The 18,210-nt window shown below is 49.0% G+C and overlaps 1 protein-coding gene across 5 annotated transcripts in view; it reads left to right on the top strand.

The window, feature by feature from the left end:
* Positions 1–450: 450 nt before the first annotated feature.
* Positions 451–18,210, top strand: part of HS3ST2 (heparan sulfate-glucosamine 3-sulfotransferase 2) — a 119,593-nt gene continuing 101,833 nt past the window's right edge. Inside the window, exons 1-4 of one of the 5 annotated variants that reach the window (XR_015154637.1) lie at positions 451–1,377; positions 1,755–1,914; positions 3,397–3,434; positions 3,878–6,348. Coding sequence is in view for 4 of the 5 variants with exons in the window: in XM_086375333.1 (XP_086231459.1) it covers positions 893–1,377; positions 1,755–1,866 (597 nt within the window). In the remaining variant the exon portion in view is untranslated. Of the gene's footprint in view, positions 1,378–1,754; positions 1,915–3,396; positions 3,435–3,877; positions 6,349–18,210 lie in introns of those variants that run through there. The other 4 variants (XM_086375333.1, XM_086375331.1, XM_086375332.1 and 1 more) reach the window with 4 other exon arrangements.

Raw genomic sequence — 18,210 nt, 5'->3', positions numbered from 1 at the left:
TTTCTCCCGCCCTGCCCCATGAGGGCTGCGGGGGGTGTGTGTCCCGCTCAGGTACGTATGTACCTGTGTTCGTGCATGCACGCGTATGTCAGTGTGGGGGGACCTTCCATCAGCGCGGGGTGCCTGCGTGTGCGCCAGGGTCTCTGGGTCTAGCTGTTGGCGCAATCTCGACCTGGGCTCCCACCCCCGGGTGTCGGGAAGCCCGCGTGGCCGGGGTGTCCAGCCTCCCGGAGGAGCAAAAAAGCCTCGACACCCTCACCACCCCAGCTGGCCCGGGCTCCTTAGGGAGCGGCATGCGTGGGGAGGCCCCGGGGTGGTGTGTCCCTGGAAGGGGTAAAGAGTAGGGGCGCAGGGGGGTGGGCCGGGTCCCCGGGCGGGGCGCGGGCTCGGGGGACCCGCGCGGCTGACGTCAGGCGACTCCTTAAATAGAGCCGGCAGCGCGCTCCGCTCGGCATTTCTCGAGGAGTCAGAACGCGGCCGGCGCCAGCGCCACCGTCCGGCCCGCGCGCCGGCCCGCACCGCCGCCGAGCGTTCGGGACGCCGAGCCGGGAGGATCCGAGATGGGGCTTCCGGCGCTGGGCGCGCTCCGAGCCCGGCGCACGTGAGAGCCGAGGAGCGCCGGGAGCCTCCCCGCTAGCCGGAGCCCCGTCGCCCAGGACGCGGGGATGTCGGAGGCGCCGCCGCCGGTTCCCAGAGGAGCCGCCGCCCCGGGGATCCCGGGGCACGGTGCGCGCCCGGGCCGGCAGCGCCTGGAGAAGACGGCACCCCCTACGCCCGACCCGCGTGGCCCGGGCCGCGCCGCGCGAGCCCTCTAGGCGGCCGCAGGGCCCCAGCAGCTCCGCCGCCGGCGCCCCCTCGGAAACCATGACCCCCGGCGCGGGCCCATGGAGCCATGGCCTATAGGGTCCTGGGCCGCGCGGGGCCACCTCAGCCGCGGAGGGCGCGCAGGCTGCTCTTCGCTTTCACGCTCTCGCTCTCCTGCACTTACCTGTGTTACAGCCTCCTGTGCTGCTGCGACGACCTCGGCCAGAGCCGCCTCCTCGGGGCCCCTCGCTGCCTCCGCGGCCCCGGAGCGGGCGGCCAGAAACTTCTCCAGGAGTCCCGCCCCTGCGATCCCTCGGGCCCGACGCCCGGCGAGCCCGGCGCTCCCAGCGCGCCCGCCGCCGGCGCGCCCTCCCCTCGCCTCTCTGGGTCCAACCACTCTGGCTCGCCGAAGCTGGGTACCAAGCGGCTGCCCCAAGCCCTCATCGTGGGCGTGAAGAAGGGGGGCACCCGCGCCGTGCTGGAGTTTATCCGCGTGCACCCGGACGTGCGGGCCTTGGGCACCGAGCCCCACTTCTTCGACAGGAACTACGGCCGCGGGCTGGACTGGTACAGGTAAGGAGGGGTGCCCCACCGCGCGCGCCCGGGCTCCATCCGGCCCCGTCCCCTGGGCCACCTCCTGAGCCCTCGCACCCCTTTACTCGGCTGGCTATGTGGGTTCCGACTGACACTTGGGGGAACTCTAACCGAAGGATTTACCCGGAACTTCCCAGTGATGGTGTAGACCGGCTCCGGTTTCCTGAACCGCAAAGGGCAGTTGACTCTGGACTCGTCAGAAGGGAAGGGAGACCGCTGGCCTGACCTCCGGGCCAGTTTGGAGGGCTGGCTCGGTGTCTAGACGCTGGGGTAAAGCTGGGTGCCAGGGGAAGGGGCAGCCAGGACAGGAGCTGCCTGAATGCAGCCGTCTCCTGAGCCTGGCCTAATCTTTCCAGGCATCTTGACCGACCTGGGGAAGGGACAGTTCGAACAGCGCCCCCTTGCGGCAGGGTCCTGCGCTTGGGCGAGGTCCCCGGAGTTCAGGCCGAACGACAGGGAGGCCCCTGAGGTGTCGGCGGGAGAAAGGTCCCTTTGGAGCCTCGTTCTCAGCTCCAGGTATTTGCTGCTGTATCTGGTCTGAGACGCCCAGGCGCTCTGACCCTGAATTCATGTTTTCAAATAGTGCAAACGACCCTGGATGTGAGTCTTGGCTCTGCCACTTAGCTTGAGCAAATTCCTAAAAACTCACTGAGCCTTGATTTTCTGGTCCATCGCAACTAGCAGGAAAGGTCCCTGACCCTTTGGCCTCGCAAGGGCTTTCTAAGTGCTTGAAAGGTGTAACAGGGACACTTTGCACTGGGCGGTGTTTCTAAGCCAGCAGCCAGGATATAGAATTCGAAATACTGGTGGGCCCCTCAGATGGAAGCTATCTAGGTTCACAGAGGGCAGCCAGTCATAGCAGACTGTCCACTCCCCCACTGCACTGTCAGGGATGACAGTCACCCAGGCTGGTGATATCTGGGGAGAGCCTGAAGCTTCTGGAAGGTAGCAGCCTCCACTATTAAATGCCTATCTACTTCCCAAGCCCTGTATGGTGTTGAGGTGTGGGGCTGGCCCATGTGTGAGCTGAGCAGGGCATCCCTGGGGGTGGTGTAATGTATGGGCTCCCCATAACACCTGGGTTACAGAATTCTCACCATTCACCTGACCCCTTGAAGACTTGCTAGAAATGTCTGCCTAGTAATGGCACTGGGTGGGTGGGTAACACGGTAGCTGACACAGTAGCTGAGGCCGTTCTTTAAGATAATTATGTTAAAGTAAGCCCTTTGGGGGTAGAAAGTCATAACCATATTGGATAAAGGACAACTTCATTAGAAGGAGGACCCCACTGGCCTCACTTATGGAACCCTGGATTTGTAAGAATCGGAGCAACAGGGCCAACTTGTCCCCTTGGCCTGGGAGCCCTGGTCATGGTTTAAGGGGCCAGGGGTGGGACATGCCCAGTCCTCAGGAGGCAGACACACAGCCCATCTCCAGTGGTGAGCAGCAGGGGATGGCTGGCCTGTGGGTGGCCACAGCACTGTTATGTTGGCTCACTGGAATAGAGAGAGTGGCACAGAATGGCACGTCGCTGCTTTCCAAGCTGTGACCCGCAGACATCCCGCCTGGAGGTATGAAGTACCCGAGGACAGCGTCAGAGCCAGACCCCAGAGTCGGAGAGGCAAACGCATCAAACAGCAGAGTGTGATGTGGGTCAGCCATGGCCACACTCTCTTGCACGGCAGGGTTTCCTGGATGGAAAATCTAAGGATCATTATGAAACCCTTTGCTAAAGTGAAGTGCCTCTTAAGTGCAAAATAGCACAATTCTGAGCACTGGCTTTTGTTGAGCCCTCCAGTAAACACCTATTCCCTGCACCCAGCCTCTGCACTCCCTCTCTTGTGCTCCACCACCAAACACCATACCTTCCTTCTCCAAGCCCGTGTCATTCAGGGATGGCTGCTTTTTATTTTTAACCTTGGCATGTGTGATTCTAAGCCAGCTTAGCTGTGAACCTTAGAGATGGGAGCCGTGCCTTTTTTTTTTTTTTTTATATAGCACATTTGGATTCTGCTAAAATTCTCAGCTGAGTCTTGGTAGGTTTTATTTAACATCAAGCATGCTGACAGCTTCTTCCACTTCTCTCTCTGCTCCCCCCACTTCCCAGGGTCTGTCTTACCATCCCTTTCCCCCTTTATATTTCTAAAAGAGCATTTGGCCCGCATGTCTGGTACTAACTGTCTCACTCCTGTCACCTCCCCAGGAAGGCTGGGAGCCTACAGCTTCAGGAGGGGCCGTGTGATTTGTGCTTCTTGGGGCTGCAAATTCGCACCCCCAGAGTCCAGGGTTTCGGGTACGGATTGTCATTTCTGTATATAAAGTCATACTGCCCCATTTGGATGCTGTTTCTGTAATTTCCAGAACATTTCTCTGTATGTGTCCTATGCTTTATTATCACTCGAGTAATATGCATTAATTGCAGAAATGGTGGAAATACCTGGTTTCTTTTAAAACTCACGTTCTCACTTTATTCCTGAAGTCCATGAGTTGGATGGCAGGTGATAAGATGCTTCTGTCTCTTCCCATTGCCTTTATCATTTCATGGATGGGAAAACTGCAACCTGAAAAGAGAACATCTAGAATGGGATCCAAAGCAAGCGGATGAAATTTGGGCCCAAAAGTCATCGGCATGCACTGTCCCACAAAGATTTATACATGTACACTGCGTATGTATGTGCACTTCCAGCCGAGTACTCTAACCACTGTTCTGCACAGCTTGCCACCAAAAAGCCAGCATCCACTAGGTAGACATGGCCAAAGAGCCCTTGTGCCTGTTGTGGGGGACCATGTTTTCCAAAGATGGAGTTGCAGAGTGGCAGGCAGTGGATCTCCTCAAAGCCCCTGGGGATAACTTCCGGGGTCTGGAGGCCCCAGTCAGACAGACAATGGAAAAATCAAAGGAGAGACTTCTTTCTGTGGGTAAGTGGAGATAAACCAGGAGCTGACAAACAGTGCCTGAAGACAGAATGATACAGCCAGAGAGATACCATCGGCCAGAGACTGGGAGACAGAATCTGCATTTTCTGACCCCCAGCCTGAACCCCGTCTTGGAACTAGCTGGGTTCCAGCCACCCTGGGAGAGGCCAGCATTCTGTGGCGGGATCCCGCCCCTGAGATGTTTTTCTGAGATCCCATCCCTGAAGCTTCCCTCCTCTTTGCACCTGGCCAGCTTCCCCCTCCCACTTGGCTCCTCCAGGTAGCAGCTGGGTGTGCTGGGTGGGGTCAACTAGCTGCTTGGACAGGGAGGTAGAGTGAGACCACACGGACAAGGGACCCAGGATAGGACCTGCTGTCAGAAGGCGGAAGATGGTCCCCTAAGCTGGGTGACTGGAAGCAGAGTCATCTTCCTGAATCTTGGCTTCCTCGTCATAGGATGATGCCTATTGTAACCATTATCATAGAAGGTGGTTTTGAAGAATGAATGGAACATTGTATATGAAAGTGTCCTGGAAAGTTCCCCGGTATATAAAGATAAGGCAGTAATGTTATCACTATCACCACTATTACTATGACTGTTTCACTACCAACACTCCTTTTACCATCGTCAGTACTATGAGTATTAAAACTATCAGCTTCTTTCCCTACCGCTATCACTACCTGGGACTGAGGAACTAATTGCTAGAAAAGTAGTTCCGTGAAAGACTAGGAAGGGTCCTGGCCCTAAGTTCGACTTTTAGCTCTGCTTTGCCCTTTTTCTCCTCCCTCTCTTCTTTCTCTCCTTCCTTCTGCATTGGTAAAAAGTCACTCCTCATTTCTGGGTATCAGTTTGCTCACCTTTAAAAAGAGAGTGATGTCTGACAATGTATATGAAAATGCGTCTCTCAATCTAAGATTATATTTGGGAATGCATCAAAGGTTGAGTGTAAGACAGAATTCACAAATATTCAGAGCCTTCATCTTTCATAAGGAGACATAAGCTGTGCATTGTCCAATAGTTTTTACGGTCTTAGGGGAAGCTGAGTTTTGTGTAAAGTGTTTGTTTTGCTTGTTTTCAGTGATGCGGGTGGGAGAGGCAGTCTGAAGAGGAAGTGAATCTTCTCTAAATGCATTGAAATGCCAACAAGAGCGAGTTAATGTGTGATAATTGACTCTGTGCTCTGGTGTCAAAATTGTGATAGATGAGCCTGTTCTGTACATTTTAGACTCCACAAGTCTGGTTATTTATTTGTTTAGCAGCAGTGGTGTTCTGGGGACCGTGTGAGGCAAAGAAGACAGGGCATTTGCCCTGGAGGCAACAGTTTAAGTGAAACAGAGAATTAAAAGCCCAGAGTAAGGTCTATCACCTTATCTAGCTGATTTTAATCAGGGAATCAAATTTCAGTAGCCAAGCCAAACTCCAGAAAGGCAAACTTTAAGAAGAAATAAAACCAAAGGCAGAAGGCAAGAGACGTAGTGAACGCGGGAGGCTTTACCACCTGAAACAGACTGATGGACACTGGGCACAGATGACCTGTGTTTGTCCAGTGTGTGCAGATGTGTGTGCATGCACAGTTCTCACGTGGGCACCCACACGCACAACTCCAATGTCTGTGCAGACACGTCTTCATAAGGGGTTTTCCTGCCTCGGTCCAGGAGGATGTCACACACGCTGATTAAATGAACCTGCTGAGTTCATAAATCCTTCGTCCACCTTGTAGCTCTCTGTCAGCCTCGCTGCAGCCGGAGATATAGTAGTTAGTTCCAGCACATGTACAGCTCTTGTCAGGCACCGAGGGACATTCAGGTTGAGCAAACAGAACTGTCATCGCTCAAGGAGGCTTTTTGAAGAGCTGGCTTTGCATCCCCCTGGAGCTTGGAGGGACAGTGGAAGAGCTTGGGATGAAGACTGGGCTTTCCCCATGGCCTTTGGTATGTGGCCAAGGCCATGGGGGACAGGTCCTGGTGCTATTCTACTGGCACACTTTGTTAAGTCTGTTTTGGATATTAAAATATTACGTAGAGCCTAAGAAACACATTTTCTTTTTTCACCTTTTAACACCTCTGAAATTAGGATGAGTCTAATGATTGATGGGGTCTAGAGTCCATAAGATATGATGCTTCCATATTGGATGGAAACTCACTCTCCCAGAGGTGCCCTCTGCTCTAGTGTCCATTGGACTTTACAAAGGACCAGCAACTAGATGCCTGACCCAGAAGGGAGCCCCTGAGACCCTGCTTGTCTCTGCAGTCAGCAGGGGTGCCTTCTGATTGGTGAAGGATCTGTACCCACTTGATTTTTTTATTTTTAAAATATTTCTTTATTTATTTGGCTGTGCTGGGTCTTAGATGGGGCATGTTCGATCTTTGATCTTCACTGCAGCATGTGAACTCTTAACTGTGGCGTGTGCGATCTAGTTACCCGACCAGGAATTGAACCCATGCCCTTGGCAGTGAAAACATGGAGTCCTAACCACTGGACCGCCAGGGAATGCCTGAGCTGTAGTCATTTTAGATTTTTGATTGCTACCTATGCTCTCTTCTGCCTATCCTGAAACGAGGGAATGTGCAAGTTGATGGCCACCAGGAGAGAACAAGATGCTTTGGTGGGCATGTTCTTCACTGGCTGCTGTTCTGCCCAGATATTTGGAGTCACATCCCAAGAGTCCCTGAAGAGTCAGGGCAGGGTTGATGCTCAACAGGTGTGCTTGCCTATGTTCCATTGCATCTGGTGTGCAGGACAGTAGAATAATTTTCTTCTCATCGGTTAGACTTCCACTGCCTTGCTCCTGAATGATTGGGTGACCGAGTGGGTGGGGTGGGGATGGAAGCACACAGCTCCCCATTGATCAGAATCCTCTGTGGGCTTGGAGTGGGGGCTGTTTCTATGAGTGAGGGCTCAGCAGTGGGGGTGGGAAGTTGGGGAGGTAGATAGGCTTGCTGGCAGTGAGTCAGGGTGGAGGGATCTGCAAGGTCATGCAGTCTACCTAAACCTCTGAGACTCTCTGCCCTGTGAGCTAATCCCAGGGTGGGTTAATCCATTTATTTGTCAGATGCCTACCATTTGCCGGAATCAGTGCCAAGCTGCTGTAGGCCAGCTCTGCTGCCACTTTGTTCTCTTAATGGGCTGCACTGGTGGGCTGGAGGGCTTTGTAGTCTATGGGCAGCTTGATGAGGTGGGTAAAAGCCACCAGTGATGGAAATACCTTAGCATTTCAGAGGTAACTGCTGCCTGTCAAGCTACACAGCCGGGCTGTTGGTCCAGTGCTATCCTCACCCAGCTTCCTCAGAGGATAATGGTGCAGAGACGGGGCAAGGGATTACTACTGAGCGTGTGCTTCCAAAGATCGTGGGCTAGAGAGACCGGTTGGGTTACCTGAGGCTTGAGGATCACAGGATCTCCTGGACACAAGTCCATTGGGAGTGTCTTCCCAAGCTTTGAAATCAACGGCTCTAATCATGGTTCCTTCTCAGGGTCTGTGGTCACTAGCTCCCACAAGTAAAAAAACCAAGGTGTCCACTCTGGGTGAAGGCCCGAGGACCTCTCATTGACATCCTTGGAGGGATAGCATCAAGTCCACGCCCCCGTAGGGTAGCTTTTTCCAGGCTTCAGACATTTTTGTACCGCCTCATAGTTGCCCAAACCCGGCATGACCTCTATTATTTTCTTAATACTTTAAAGTTAGCACTTTAAAAAATTTTGATTTTTCATAAAAATCTGGGTTTATCTTCTGCCAGTGTGTACATTGTAGAATAGATAATATCTTCCCGTAATACAGACTTCAAAAGTGACAGAGGATTTTCCCTAAAAACCATTCTCCTCCTTTGTACCCTATTTCCCCTTCCACGCAGTTCCTCCTCCCAGAAACAATCACCAGATCGGTTTTTGTGTATCCTTCAAGAGAAGTGCTTGCATTTGTAAACCTAACATCCATTATGCAAATATAATTGAAATACGTAGTTTTAAAACACAACTTTATTTGAAAACCACCTTAAATGGAAAGCCAGCATCACTTGCCACAATTAGGAAGTAATTGTAAAAATAAATAGATTGAAAACATAACAATGGTATTGAACTTTTTTTCATTTTTAAAAAAATTTATTTATTTTTAATTGAATTTTTGCTAGTGAAAGTGGCTAAAATGTTCCAAGCCTGCAGCATGCTTTATCTTTGTTCAAAAGAGAATGGGGATACTAAAAAGAGCAGTTAAAAAAATACTAATATCAATGTGAAACATTACTCCTTGATGTAATCAGAATGAATGAAAGTGAAGTGGACAAAATCATAAGTTCTCTCTCTTTGCGATTGAGTGACATTTAGTCGGTCTATGTAGTAACTAAAATTACTGAGATGGGGTATGCCCCGACATCATAGGAAACACTGCCAGAGTTTGCAGAAAATCCAGTGTAAGTTAAGTCCAGAGATGTTTCTAGCTTTCAGATTCCTTTGATGTGTTAATGATTGAAGAAGACAAGCCAAAGGAAAACTCAGAACAAATATGAGCATTCAGAAAAGTATTGCGGCTTGCAGTATTTACAAAGTAGCCTAGCCTTCAGAGGAACAGGATTCCCTGAATAAAGGGTATGCTGCTGCTGCTAAGTTGCTTCAGTCGTGTCTGACTCTGTGCGACCGCATAGACAGCAGCCCACCAGGCTCCACCATCACTGGGACTCTCCAGGCAAGAACACTGGAGTGGGTTGCCATTTCCTTCTCCAATGCAGGAAAGTGAAAAGTGAAGTTGCTCAATCATGTCCGACCCTTAGCGACCCCATGGACTGCAGCCTACCAGGATTCTCCGTCCATGGGATTTTCCAGGCAAGAGTACTGGAGTGGGGTGCCATTGCCTTCTCCGGAATAAAGGGCATAGCATGTATTAAAAAGGAAAAAAACAATATCCCACCAGTTTACTACTGGTTTCATCACTGCCTTCGCTGGTGGAAAATCAGTGGTCTCCCCCATGAATATCATATCTCCATGGTGATTATATACCTGCAGGCATCAGTGTTGCAAAAGTCAGAGATAAAGTTGTTTCCACTAGGGACTTGGCAATGTATGTGAAAGGGGTTCAGAGCTATTTTTGTTTCTTCAATTTAGAGGCTCATGTGGAACAGGATGTCTTTTTGAAATCTCAGGATGCAAAGCTCCTTTTCTCTCCCTCTGTGACGCCTGATGTGAGACTTAAAAATAATGGTCGGGCAGGGTGTCACTCTTCCTTCTCAGATAGTTTGATCTCACTGAATAAAGAGGGGAAGACAATGCCGTGTCTTCCTGCATACTTTTTTAGCTGCATAGAAGGAGCTAGACTGGGGACAATTGTCCCTAGGACTTCCCATATGTTGTCAACAGAAGCCATTTAGAGGGTGTCTGTGATAGCAGGGCTCCCCAAGCTTGCCTTCAGATGGGCAGATAGTCATCGACTCTGACGAGGAGAGGGCTTCCTGCTCACTCAGGGTTTCCAGGTCCAGGTGCTCACTGCCTGGTGAAGGAATTCCAGATCCATCCTAAGGCTGGTGGACAAATGAGCTGGCATTGAAGCAGTGCCTCGTGGCACACAGAAAAGAGGGAAGGAGGGCAGCCCTGAGTACATGGATGAGAAGAACTTAAAATGGAAGTCAGAAGACATTTTCAGCACAGTGATTAAAAACTCAGGCTCTTGAATCAGAATGACTGAATTGGAATCTCGGTTCTACCACTGAGTAGGGTCCACTAACCAGTGGGTCTTCTGTGCCCTGGTTCTATCTCCATTTGGAACCAATCCTCTCATCTACTCATAGGGTTGCAGTGAGGTCTGAATGAGTGATATCATGTAAAAAAGTGCTCAGAAAATTTCTGACATGTGGAAGGGGTCCAAGTGTTGGCTCTCATTATTGGTCATTGGTTTTCTCATCATTCCTTCATCGAGCTGAGTACTAAGGACCCAGAGGTGGACAAAACTGGGCTCCTCCCAGTTTGATGGGTTATGAAATGTTCATGGAAAATTTTTACACAAGTCAGCTGATGATAGGAACCATAAGAGAGATGCAAGCAGAGCTATAATAGCATGGGAAGGAGATGAGATCCAGTTGGGGGAATTTTGGAAGGCTTTCTGGAGGAGATAGCATGTTATTTGGATCTCAGTGGGCAGATGGGATCTTTGCAGGGGGCAGGTAAAGGGGCTGGCCCTATAGAGATGCTGTTTCTAAATACAGTCACCCCAGGATTTTACCTCTGATTACAGTCAAATCAAAAAATAAAGTTTTTTTTTCAAATTACTTTAGTTCTATGTGCATTTATTGACTACCTACTATATACCAGGCTTCCCAGGTGGCGCTTGTATTAAAGAATCCACCTGCCAATGTAGGAGATGCAAGAGATGCAGGTTCCTTATCAGGGTCCAGAAGATGTCCTGGAGAAGGAAATGGCAACCCACTCCAGTATTTGTGCCCAGATGGAGGGGCCTGGCTGGCTGCAGTCCATGGGGTCACAAAGAGTCGGACATGACTGAGCGACACACACACACACACAATCACACACACACACACACACACACACCAGACACTGTGGTAAATCCTAGAAAAAAGGAAGAAAGAACTGTCCTTTAAAGAGTTCAAGGGGCAGAAAAATCCAATAGCAAGATGTGCTGGGAGAGAAAATGCTCTTGGCATGTGGTATCACTCAGAGTGGGTCAGAGACTTTCTGGGGAGCTGAGGCCTCAGCTTTAGGACGTTTGCATTGGCTTTCCTCCACCTGAATCACTCTCCCTCCAGAGCATCCTAGATCTGGCTGCTTCTCATCGTGCAGGTTCCAGCTCAAATGTCACTTATAAGACAGTAACGGCTTCCTTTGTTACCCAATCCTAGCTGACTTACCTTCCCCATCACCCTTTATCTCTTTTCCCCACTTTATTTACTTCTGACTTTGTATTGCAATCCGAAATGGTCTTGTTCCTTTTCCTTTTTACTAGCTATCTCCCCCACCAGACCCCAAACTCCAGGACAGCAGGAATCTTGTCTGTCTTGTACATGGCTGTGTGTCCCCAGAGTGGCACACAGTAGGTGCTCAATAAATAGTTGTTGAGTGACTATGTTTAGGAATGGGTGAGCCTGTTCCAAGGCCACAGACTGGCCCCGGCCCTTCGTTAGGCTTTTCACACGTGGGTCTTGGGAGGCTGGGTGAGCGAGTGCAGGATATGGTGCTGAGAACTCAGCCACCTCTTTAACACATATTTAGTGAGCATCTTCAGTGCCTGACACTGTTGCAGTTCCCAGGGAGGGAGTGGTGAAAAGAAAAAACCACAAAAATCCCTGCCCCGTGGTGCTTACTTTCTGTGGGGAAAAAGGGAGATGGTCAGTAAAGAAATAAGTGCACTGTCCATTCACATCTCTCCAAATGACCCAATTTTGTTCCTTTTTATGGCTGAGTAATATTCCATCATATATATATGTACCACGTGAGAGTGTCATACAGAATGAAGTAAGACAGAAAGACAAATATATATTAACATGTGTATGCGGAATCTAGAAAAATGGTATCTTGATCTTATCTGCTGCTGCTGCTGCCAAGTCGCTTCAGTTGTGTCCGACTCTGTGCGACCCCATAGACGGTAGCCCACCAGGCTTCCCCGTCCCTGGGATTCTCCAGGCAAGAACACTGGAGTGGGTTGCCATTTCCTTCTCCAATGCATGAAAGTGAAAAGTGAAAGTGAAGTCGTTCAGTCGTGTCTGACTCTTAGCGACCCCGTGGACTGCAGCCCACCAGGCTCCTCCGTCCATGGGATTTTTCCAGGCAAGAGTACTGGAGTGGGGTGCCATCGCCTTCTCCGGACACAGTATCAATAGTGTATATGCGTCAGTCCCAGTCTCCCAGTTCTTCCCTCCCCCTTTCCCCCTTGGTGTCCATACATTTGAAACAGAGGTGGAGAACAAGTGTATGGACACCAAGGGGGAAAGGGGGAGGGAAGGACTGAAGACTGGGACGGACAGGTATACACTATTGATACTGTGTAGAAGATAGTAACAAATGACAGCTTACTGCAGAGCACGGGGAGTGTGAAAGTTGCTCAGTCCTGTCTGACTCTTTGCAACCCCATGGACTGTTACAGCCTGCCAAGATCCTCTGTCCATGGAATTCTCCAGGCCAGGGTACTGGAGTGTGTAGCCATTCCATTCTCCAGGGGATCTTCCCAACCCAGGGATCGAACCCAAGTCTCCTGCATTACAGGCAGATTCTTGACTGGAACTCTGTACTTAATGCACTGTGGTGACCTGAAAGGGAAGGCCAAAACGGAGGGGATGTATGTATGTGTATGGCTGATTCATTTTGCTGGAGGAGCCTGATAGGCTGTAGTCCATGGGGTTGCTAGGAGTTGGACATGACTGAGCGACTTCACTTTCACTTTTCACTTTCATGCATTGGAGAAGGAACTGGCAACCCACTCCAGTGTTCTTGCCTGGAGAATCCCAGGGACGGGGGAGCCTGGTGGGCTGCCATCTCTGGGGTCACACAGAGTCAGACACGACTGAAGCAACTTAGCAGCAGCAGCAGCAGCAGAAACATTGTAAAGCATCTATATTCCAATAAAAATTAATTAAAAAAATAAACACAAGCATTCTTATCATTCATTAAACAAGCAAAAAAAATATCATTCATTAAGCAAAAGAAATAAGCAAATTGCATCTCTGTGTGATGGTGATAAGGGTTGTGGGATAATTCGAGGGGTGGAGGATGGCGAGTTCTCAGTGGCCAGGAGGGGACACTGCGGTTCGGGACAGGGAGGCTGGGAAAGGCCTCACTGAGAAGGTGATGTTGGAGCAAAGACCTGGAGGAGGTTAAGGGGCAAAGCACGTGTGATCTGAGCGAAGAGCACTTTTCGGCAGAGGCGCAAGAAATGAAGAGGCTCTGAGGACAGCAGGGAGCTGGTATGATTGAGGGAAATCTAGGGGCCAAGTGGCTGGACTGGCCACACCAGGAGGAGAGTGATGGGAAGTAAACTCAGAAGCGTGGCCAGGCCCCCGTTTGGGGCCTTACAGGGTTTTGCATGAAATTTTTATTAATATGATATATGTATTACTTTTTTTTTAATATGCTGTGCCATGCAACAGTGAAAACTGCGGGACCCAAATGTTCCCCCTCTCACTTTGAGAGCTGAATGAACTGGTATTCTCAGAGACTCAAAGATTGACCCCAGCTGCCCAGCCAAGGAGCAGAAGAACTGGGACTTTAGTTTGTTTCAAACAAAACTGACACCATAGTACAGATACATAAAGGGCTTCCCAGGTGGCACTCGTGGTAAAGAACCCGCCTGCCAATGCAAGAAATGTAAGAGACGTGGTTTCGATCCCTGGGTCAGAAAGGTCTGCTGGAGGAGGAAATGGCAACTATTCTTGCCTGGAGAAATCCATGGACAGAGGAGCCTGGCAGGCTACAGTCTATAGGGTCACAAAGAGTCAGATATGACTGAAGTGACTTAGCACACAAACACACATAGATATATAAACACAATTTTTCAGTCCTGCATTCTTTGTCTAACATTCCATCATTAAGATGTTCCCACACCATTAAATGTTTCCAGACCTTGATTTCAGCATCTGGGTCTCATTCTGTCATGTGGTCCCATGGAGGGTTTATACATTCCCCTCTTGTTGGACTTTTAGTTGCTGATCCCCCATTTTTTCCTATTTATTAATAAGTAATGCTGCATTGCCTAGGTCTCTGATTCTTTCTTTAGCACAGAGTTCTAGAAGTGAAATTACTAGGTCCAAGTGAAGAACTTTTTTAAAGGCTGGAGATATGTACTGCCAAAATGCTCTCCAAAACGTTGCAAGAATTTTGGCTTCTACCCCGAGCAAACGAGGAGATATATTGGAGGGTTTGGAGTGAAGGAGTCTTATGATCTGACTTACATCTTGAAAAGATCTCTTGGGCTGTTTAGCAGAGGCCTTTGCGGTGGTAACGGTGGAGCTGTGCGATGTGGACAGGTGCTGGGTATCTTCTGAAGGTGCAGTTGCAGGTTTTGCTGATGGATTCATGGCGGCTAGGTGTGAGAGAGGAGTCAGGGAAGATGGTAGTGTGATGATGGTGTCATCACCACCTCTTAAGGGTTTGCTGTCTTTCAGACCCTTACAATTGACAGCATGCTGATGTCTGAACCTAACGCACTTCCCAGTACAGCTCCTGGCTTGACAAGTCAGATATCTACCTGTAGGTGTCCCTGAGCTAAGCAAAGAAAGGAATGCCATGTTCTACTGTAGCTTGGAGGCTGCAGGATCACCCCCAAATTGGTGAGAGGTGGCAGTCCCTCTTTCTAGAGGTCTTGGAAGCCCTATTTATAAATGCAGTGTTCTTAGGTAACCTCTTGAGTGTTTTGAAGATTGAACTAGCTTTGTTCCAACCCAGAAAAGGCACGTGTCACTTAGTGTGGGTATCACCCAGCTTCTCATTCTTGTTCCAGCCTCATCAACATGCCTGGCAAGGGAGCTGCCTTGATGGCGTTGCTCGATTTAGGGGGCTTCTGTGTGATTTCTTTCAAACAGTACTGAACACTGTAATGCCTTCCCACAAGATAATCAGGATCTGTATCTCCCCAACTTCCCCAAAGCTGCTGGAGCATGGGGAAATGTTCTCTGCCTTGGCAACCTCTATGCAGTGTGTTTCTGCTTTGATGGTTTTAATGAAGATATGAAATCATCTAACAGCTTTCATTTGCCTCAAGTGAGATGGCTTAAAGTGGAGGTAGCATTTCCCAGGATCAATCCCCATTTTTAGAAGTGGTTGGTTAAACTCTCTGCAGTTTATGGCCACTTCTGGCTGAAACAGTGTGGGATCTGAATTATTAATTCTGTGAAAAATGAGTTAAGTCATTGCAAAGCTCCGTGGTGGCAAAATTCCCACTTTAAGGCCTCTTTAAGTTTATTTTTTCTAGCAAGAAGACCTCTGTTAACCAGAGATTCTTGGTCATCTTGGCCAAATCTCTGTCTGGCAGTCATTTTGCCAGGAGGTAAAGGACTTGACTTAATTCAGTTGTTCTTTGCTACCAAGGATAATAGGCTTCCAAGGTGGCTCAGTGGTAAAGAATCTGCCTGCCAGTGCAAGAGATCCAGGTTCTATCCATGGGCAGGAAAGATCTCCTGGAGTAGGAAATGACAACCTACTCCAGTATTCTTGCCTGGAAAGTCCTATGGACAGAGGAACCGACATGCTACAGTCCATGGGATTGCAAAGAGTCGGAGACAACTGAGCGTATGTGTGGAACAGTGGGGGAGGACATTTGTCCAGTTAATGCATCCCAGAAGACTTTTTGCCATCCCAATATTGCCAGATCTTCAAGGTTTTTTCTTTTTTGAAAAAAAAAAAAAAAAACTTGAAATAAAGCATTTTTTTTTAAATGCGAGGGACTTCTCTAGTGGCCCAGTGGTTAAGAATCCACCTTGCAATGTGGGGGACATGGGTTCAGCCCCTGGTTGAAGAACTGGGATCCCACATGCTGAGCAGCAACTAAGCCCATGTGCTGCAACTACTGGAGCGTTCACGCCAATGCTAGGGTCTGTGCCCCAAACGAAAGACCCCACATGATGCAATGAAGATCTGATGCAGGCAAATAAATAAATATTTAAAAAGATACCTCTAACCTATTATGAATAGTGATATTCGTTTTTTAAAAATGTGAACTCTCAATTTATAATTGTGTCTCACTGATTTGGAACTTTTATTGAACCCTTGAGGAACAAAGAGAACACGTTCGTGGGCTGGATGCTACCCAAAAGCTGTCCTCTCGCCATCCTGGCAGGGTGGGCCTTAGAGGCAGGCTGTACCACGTTGCAATCCCCCTTCAGCCATGTATGAGCTGTGGGGTTAGCTGCTACCGTCTTGAGCTTTGATTTCCCCCTATAAGATGAGGATGTCAAGCATTCCGACCTGCTGTGTTGTTGCCATGATTCACTGTCATGTGTCATACTGTTGAGGGTCCCCCTTCCTGGATTGTGCTTGGAGGAGGTATGACCATCACTAAGCCGATGGGCGTGACTGGAAGACAAAACGCATAATGTGGACCTTTGTCAAGGTGAGGAAAGCTGGAGTCTTACCTGTTGGGCCAATGGGGAGGAGAAGAATCTGGAGCCAGGATTACCCAAGGTTGGAGAAACCCATTTGGTTGTAGAACTAACCCCCAGGGAGGGAGCCACAACCCCCACTGCTTCTTTTCTTTAAATATTTTTTGAAGTTGCAAGTTAAGTATTTTTAAAATTTATTTATCTTGGTTGCTTGTCATTACTGTGCACAGTCTTTCTCTAGTTGTGGCAAGCGGGGGCTACTCTCTCTAGCTGTGGTGCAAGGGTTTCTCATCGTGGTGGCTTCTTTTGATGAGCTTAGTTGCTCCAAGGCATGTGGGATCTTCCCAGACTAGGGATCGAACCATGTCCCCTGCCTTGACAATCGGTTTCGCATCCGCTGAACCACCAGGGAAGTCCCCCCACTGCTTCTTATTGTCATTCTTGTACACACCCACAGAACCCCCGAGGATTTTGAGTCTGTGATGTTGTCACTGCTCCAGACTGTTTCTTCAGGGGATAGACATTTTCTGCAGCTGGGTCACTGTCCCCAGATCACGGTGCCATACTCAGAACAGCTCAGACCTCTCTATTCCGCTACACACTTCTTTTGGCTTTTAGGTACCTGGATAGGACGGAGATGCTGAGATCCATGTTTTAGAGATGACCTAGCTTGCGCAGGAGGTGAGTGCCTCTAAGACTGGGTGGTTTGGTCCAGGTAGAAGCCCAACCTGGAGAGTGAGGTCTTGGTTTCGGGGAGAGGCTGATGGACGGGCAGGGGTGGACCGTAAAGATCAGCCTAGAAGGACTGCTCTCCAGCCTTGCTCAGTCGCCGGCACCTGTAGAATAACAGGAGAACACTGGGACGCTGGTGCAGAGGAGGCTGGAGGGAGATGAGTATGATGGAGAAGAGAATGTAGCCACCCTTCAGAAGGATGAATTGCATCATCTCTGACACAATTCCCTTTAAAGCCAAGCAGAGCTTTGATGTGGAGGGAACTCCATTGGAATTGGTTGTATGATCAGTATTGACAGCCTGTGCATATGAACCATTGATGGCATAGCTATGTAATCAGTCATCTAGGTTTGTCCTGCCTCTGGAGTGATCTGTCAGTGAGCCTCTCCAATCATAGAGTCAGAAAAGTTCTGTCTAAAATCTGGTATGTTGTTTCCCATCTTCAGTCATGTAGGTGCCATATACAAATACTTTTATATCCTTTCAGTTCAGTTCATTTCAGTTCAGTCGCTCAGTCATGTCCAACTCTTATATCCTTTATATGGTGTTAAAGTCCACTCATAATTTTTGCTTAACCATTTACTTAAATATGACACTTTGTATCTCTATCTTAAATGAGAATCATCACTTGCCAGAAACAGAAAGTGGTCATAAAAACCAATGCAGTAAAAGCCAAACAATGCAAATAGATTCCAGCCAGATTCTATTGCCTGTGCCACGTTCTGCCTGTGGCAGCCTCTTTTTTTTCTGTTAGAGAGATCAAAACCTATTCGGGAGGTGTTAACAACATCTTAGCACCTAAAACTTTTTCCATGTTGTAATCAGAAGATTTTGAATAGAATGAAAAAGGAAAGATGATTATTTTGTAGTGAGGTGATTAGGTGGCATTTAAAGTCATGTCTATGTGCTGCCAAAACATTTTTTAGCCACTAGTGCTACATACCTCACACTCTGGGAAATGCTGCCCTACCCACCTGGATCCCTCTGGCTTTGAAGTCACTGTATTACTTTATCATACTTGGTTGTCATGGTCCATCAACAGCTCGGGAGGGGCTGGCTGACATTACAAAGTCTGGGTGGTTGAAAAAGCTGTGATTTCAATTTAAATTGCAAATTGATGGGGCATCATGGGAAAA

Source organism: Bos grunniens, chromosome 25, assembly GCF_055505025.1.
Source record: "Bos grunniens cultivar Pamir isolate PY7600 chromosome 25, Bosgru_T2T1.0, whole genome shotgun sequence".
NCBI classification, from domain to species: domain Eukaryota; kingdom Metazoa; phylum Chordata; class Mammalia; order Artiodactyla; family Bovidae; genus Bos; species Bos grunniens.
This window is presented reverse-complemented; position numbering and strand designations above follow the sequence as displayed.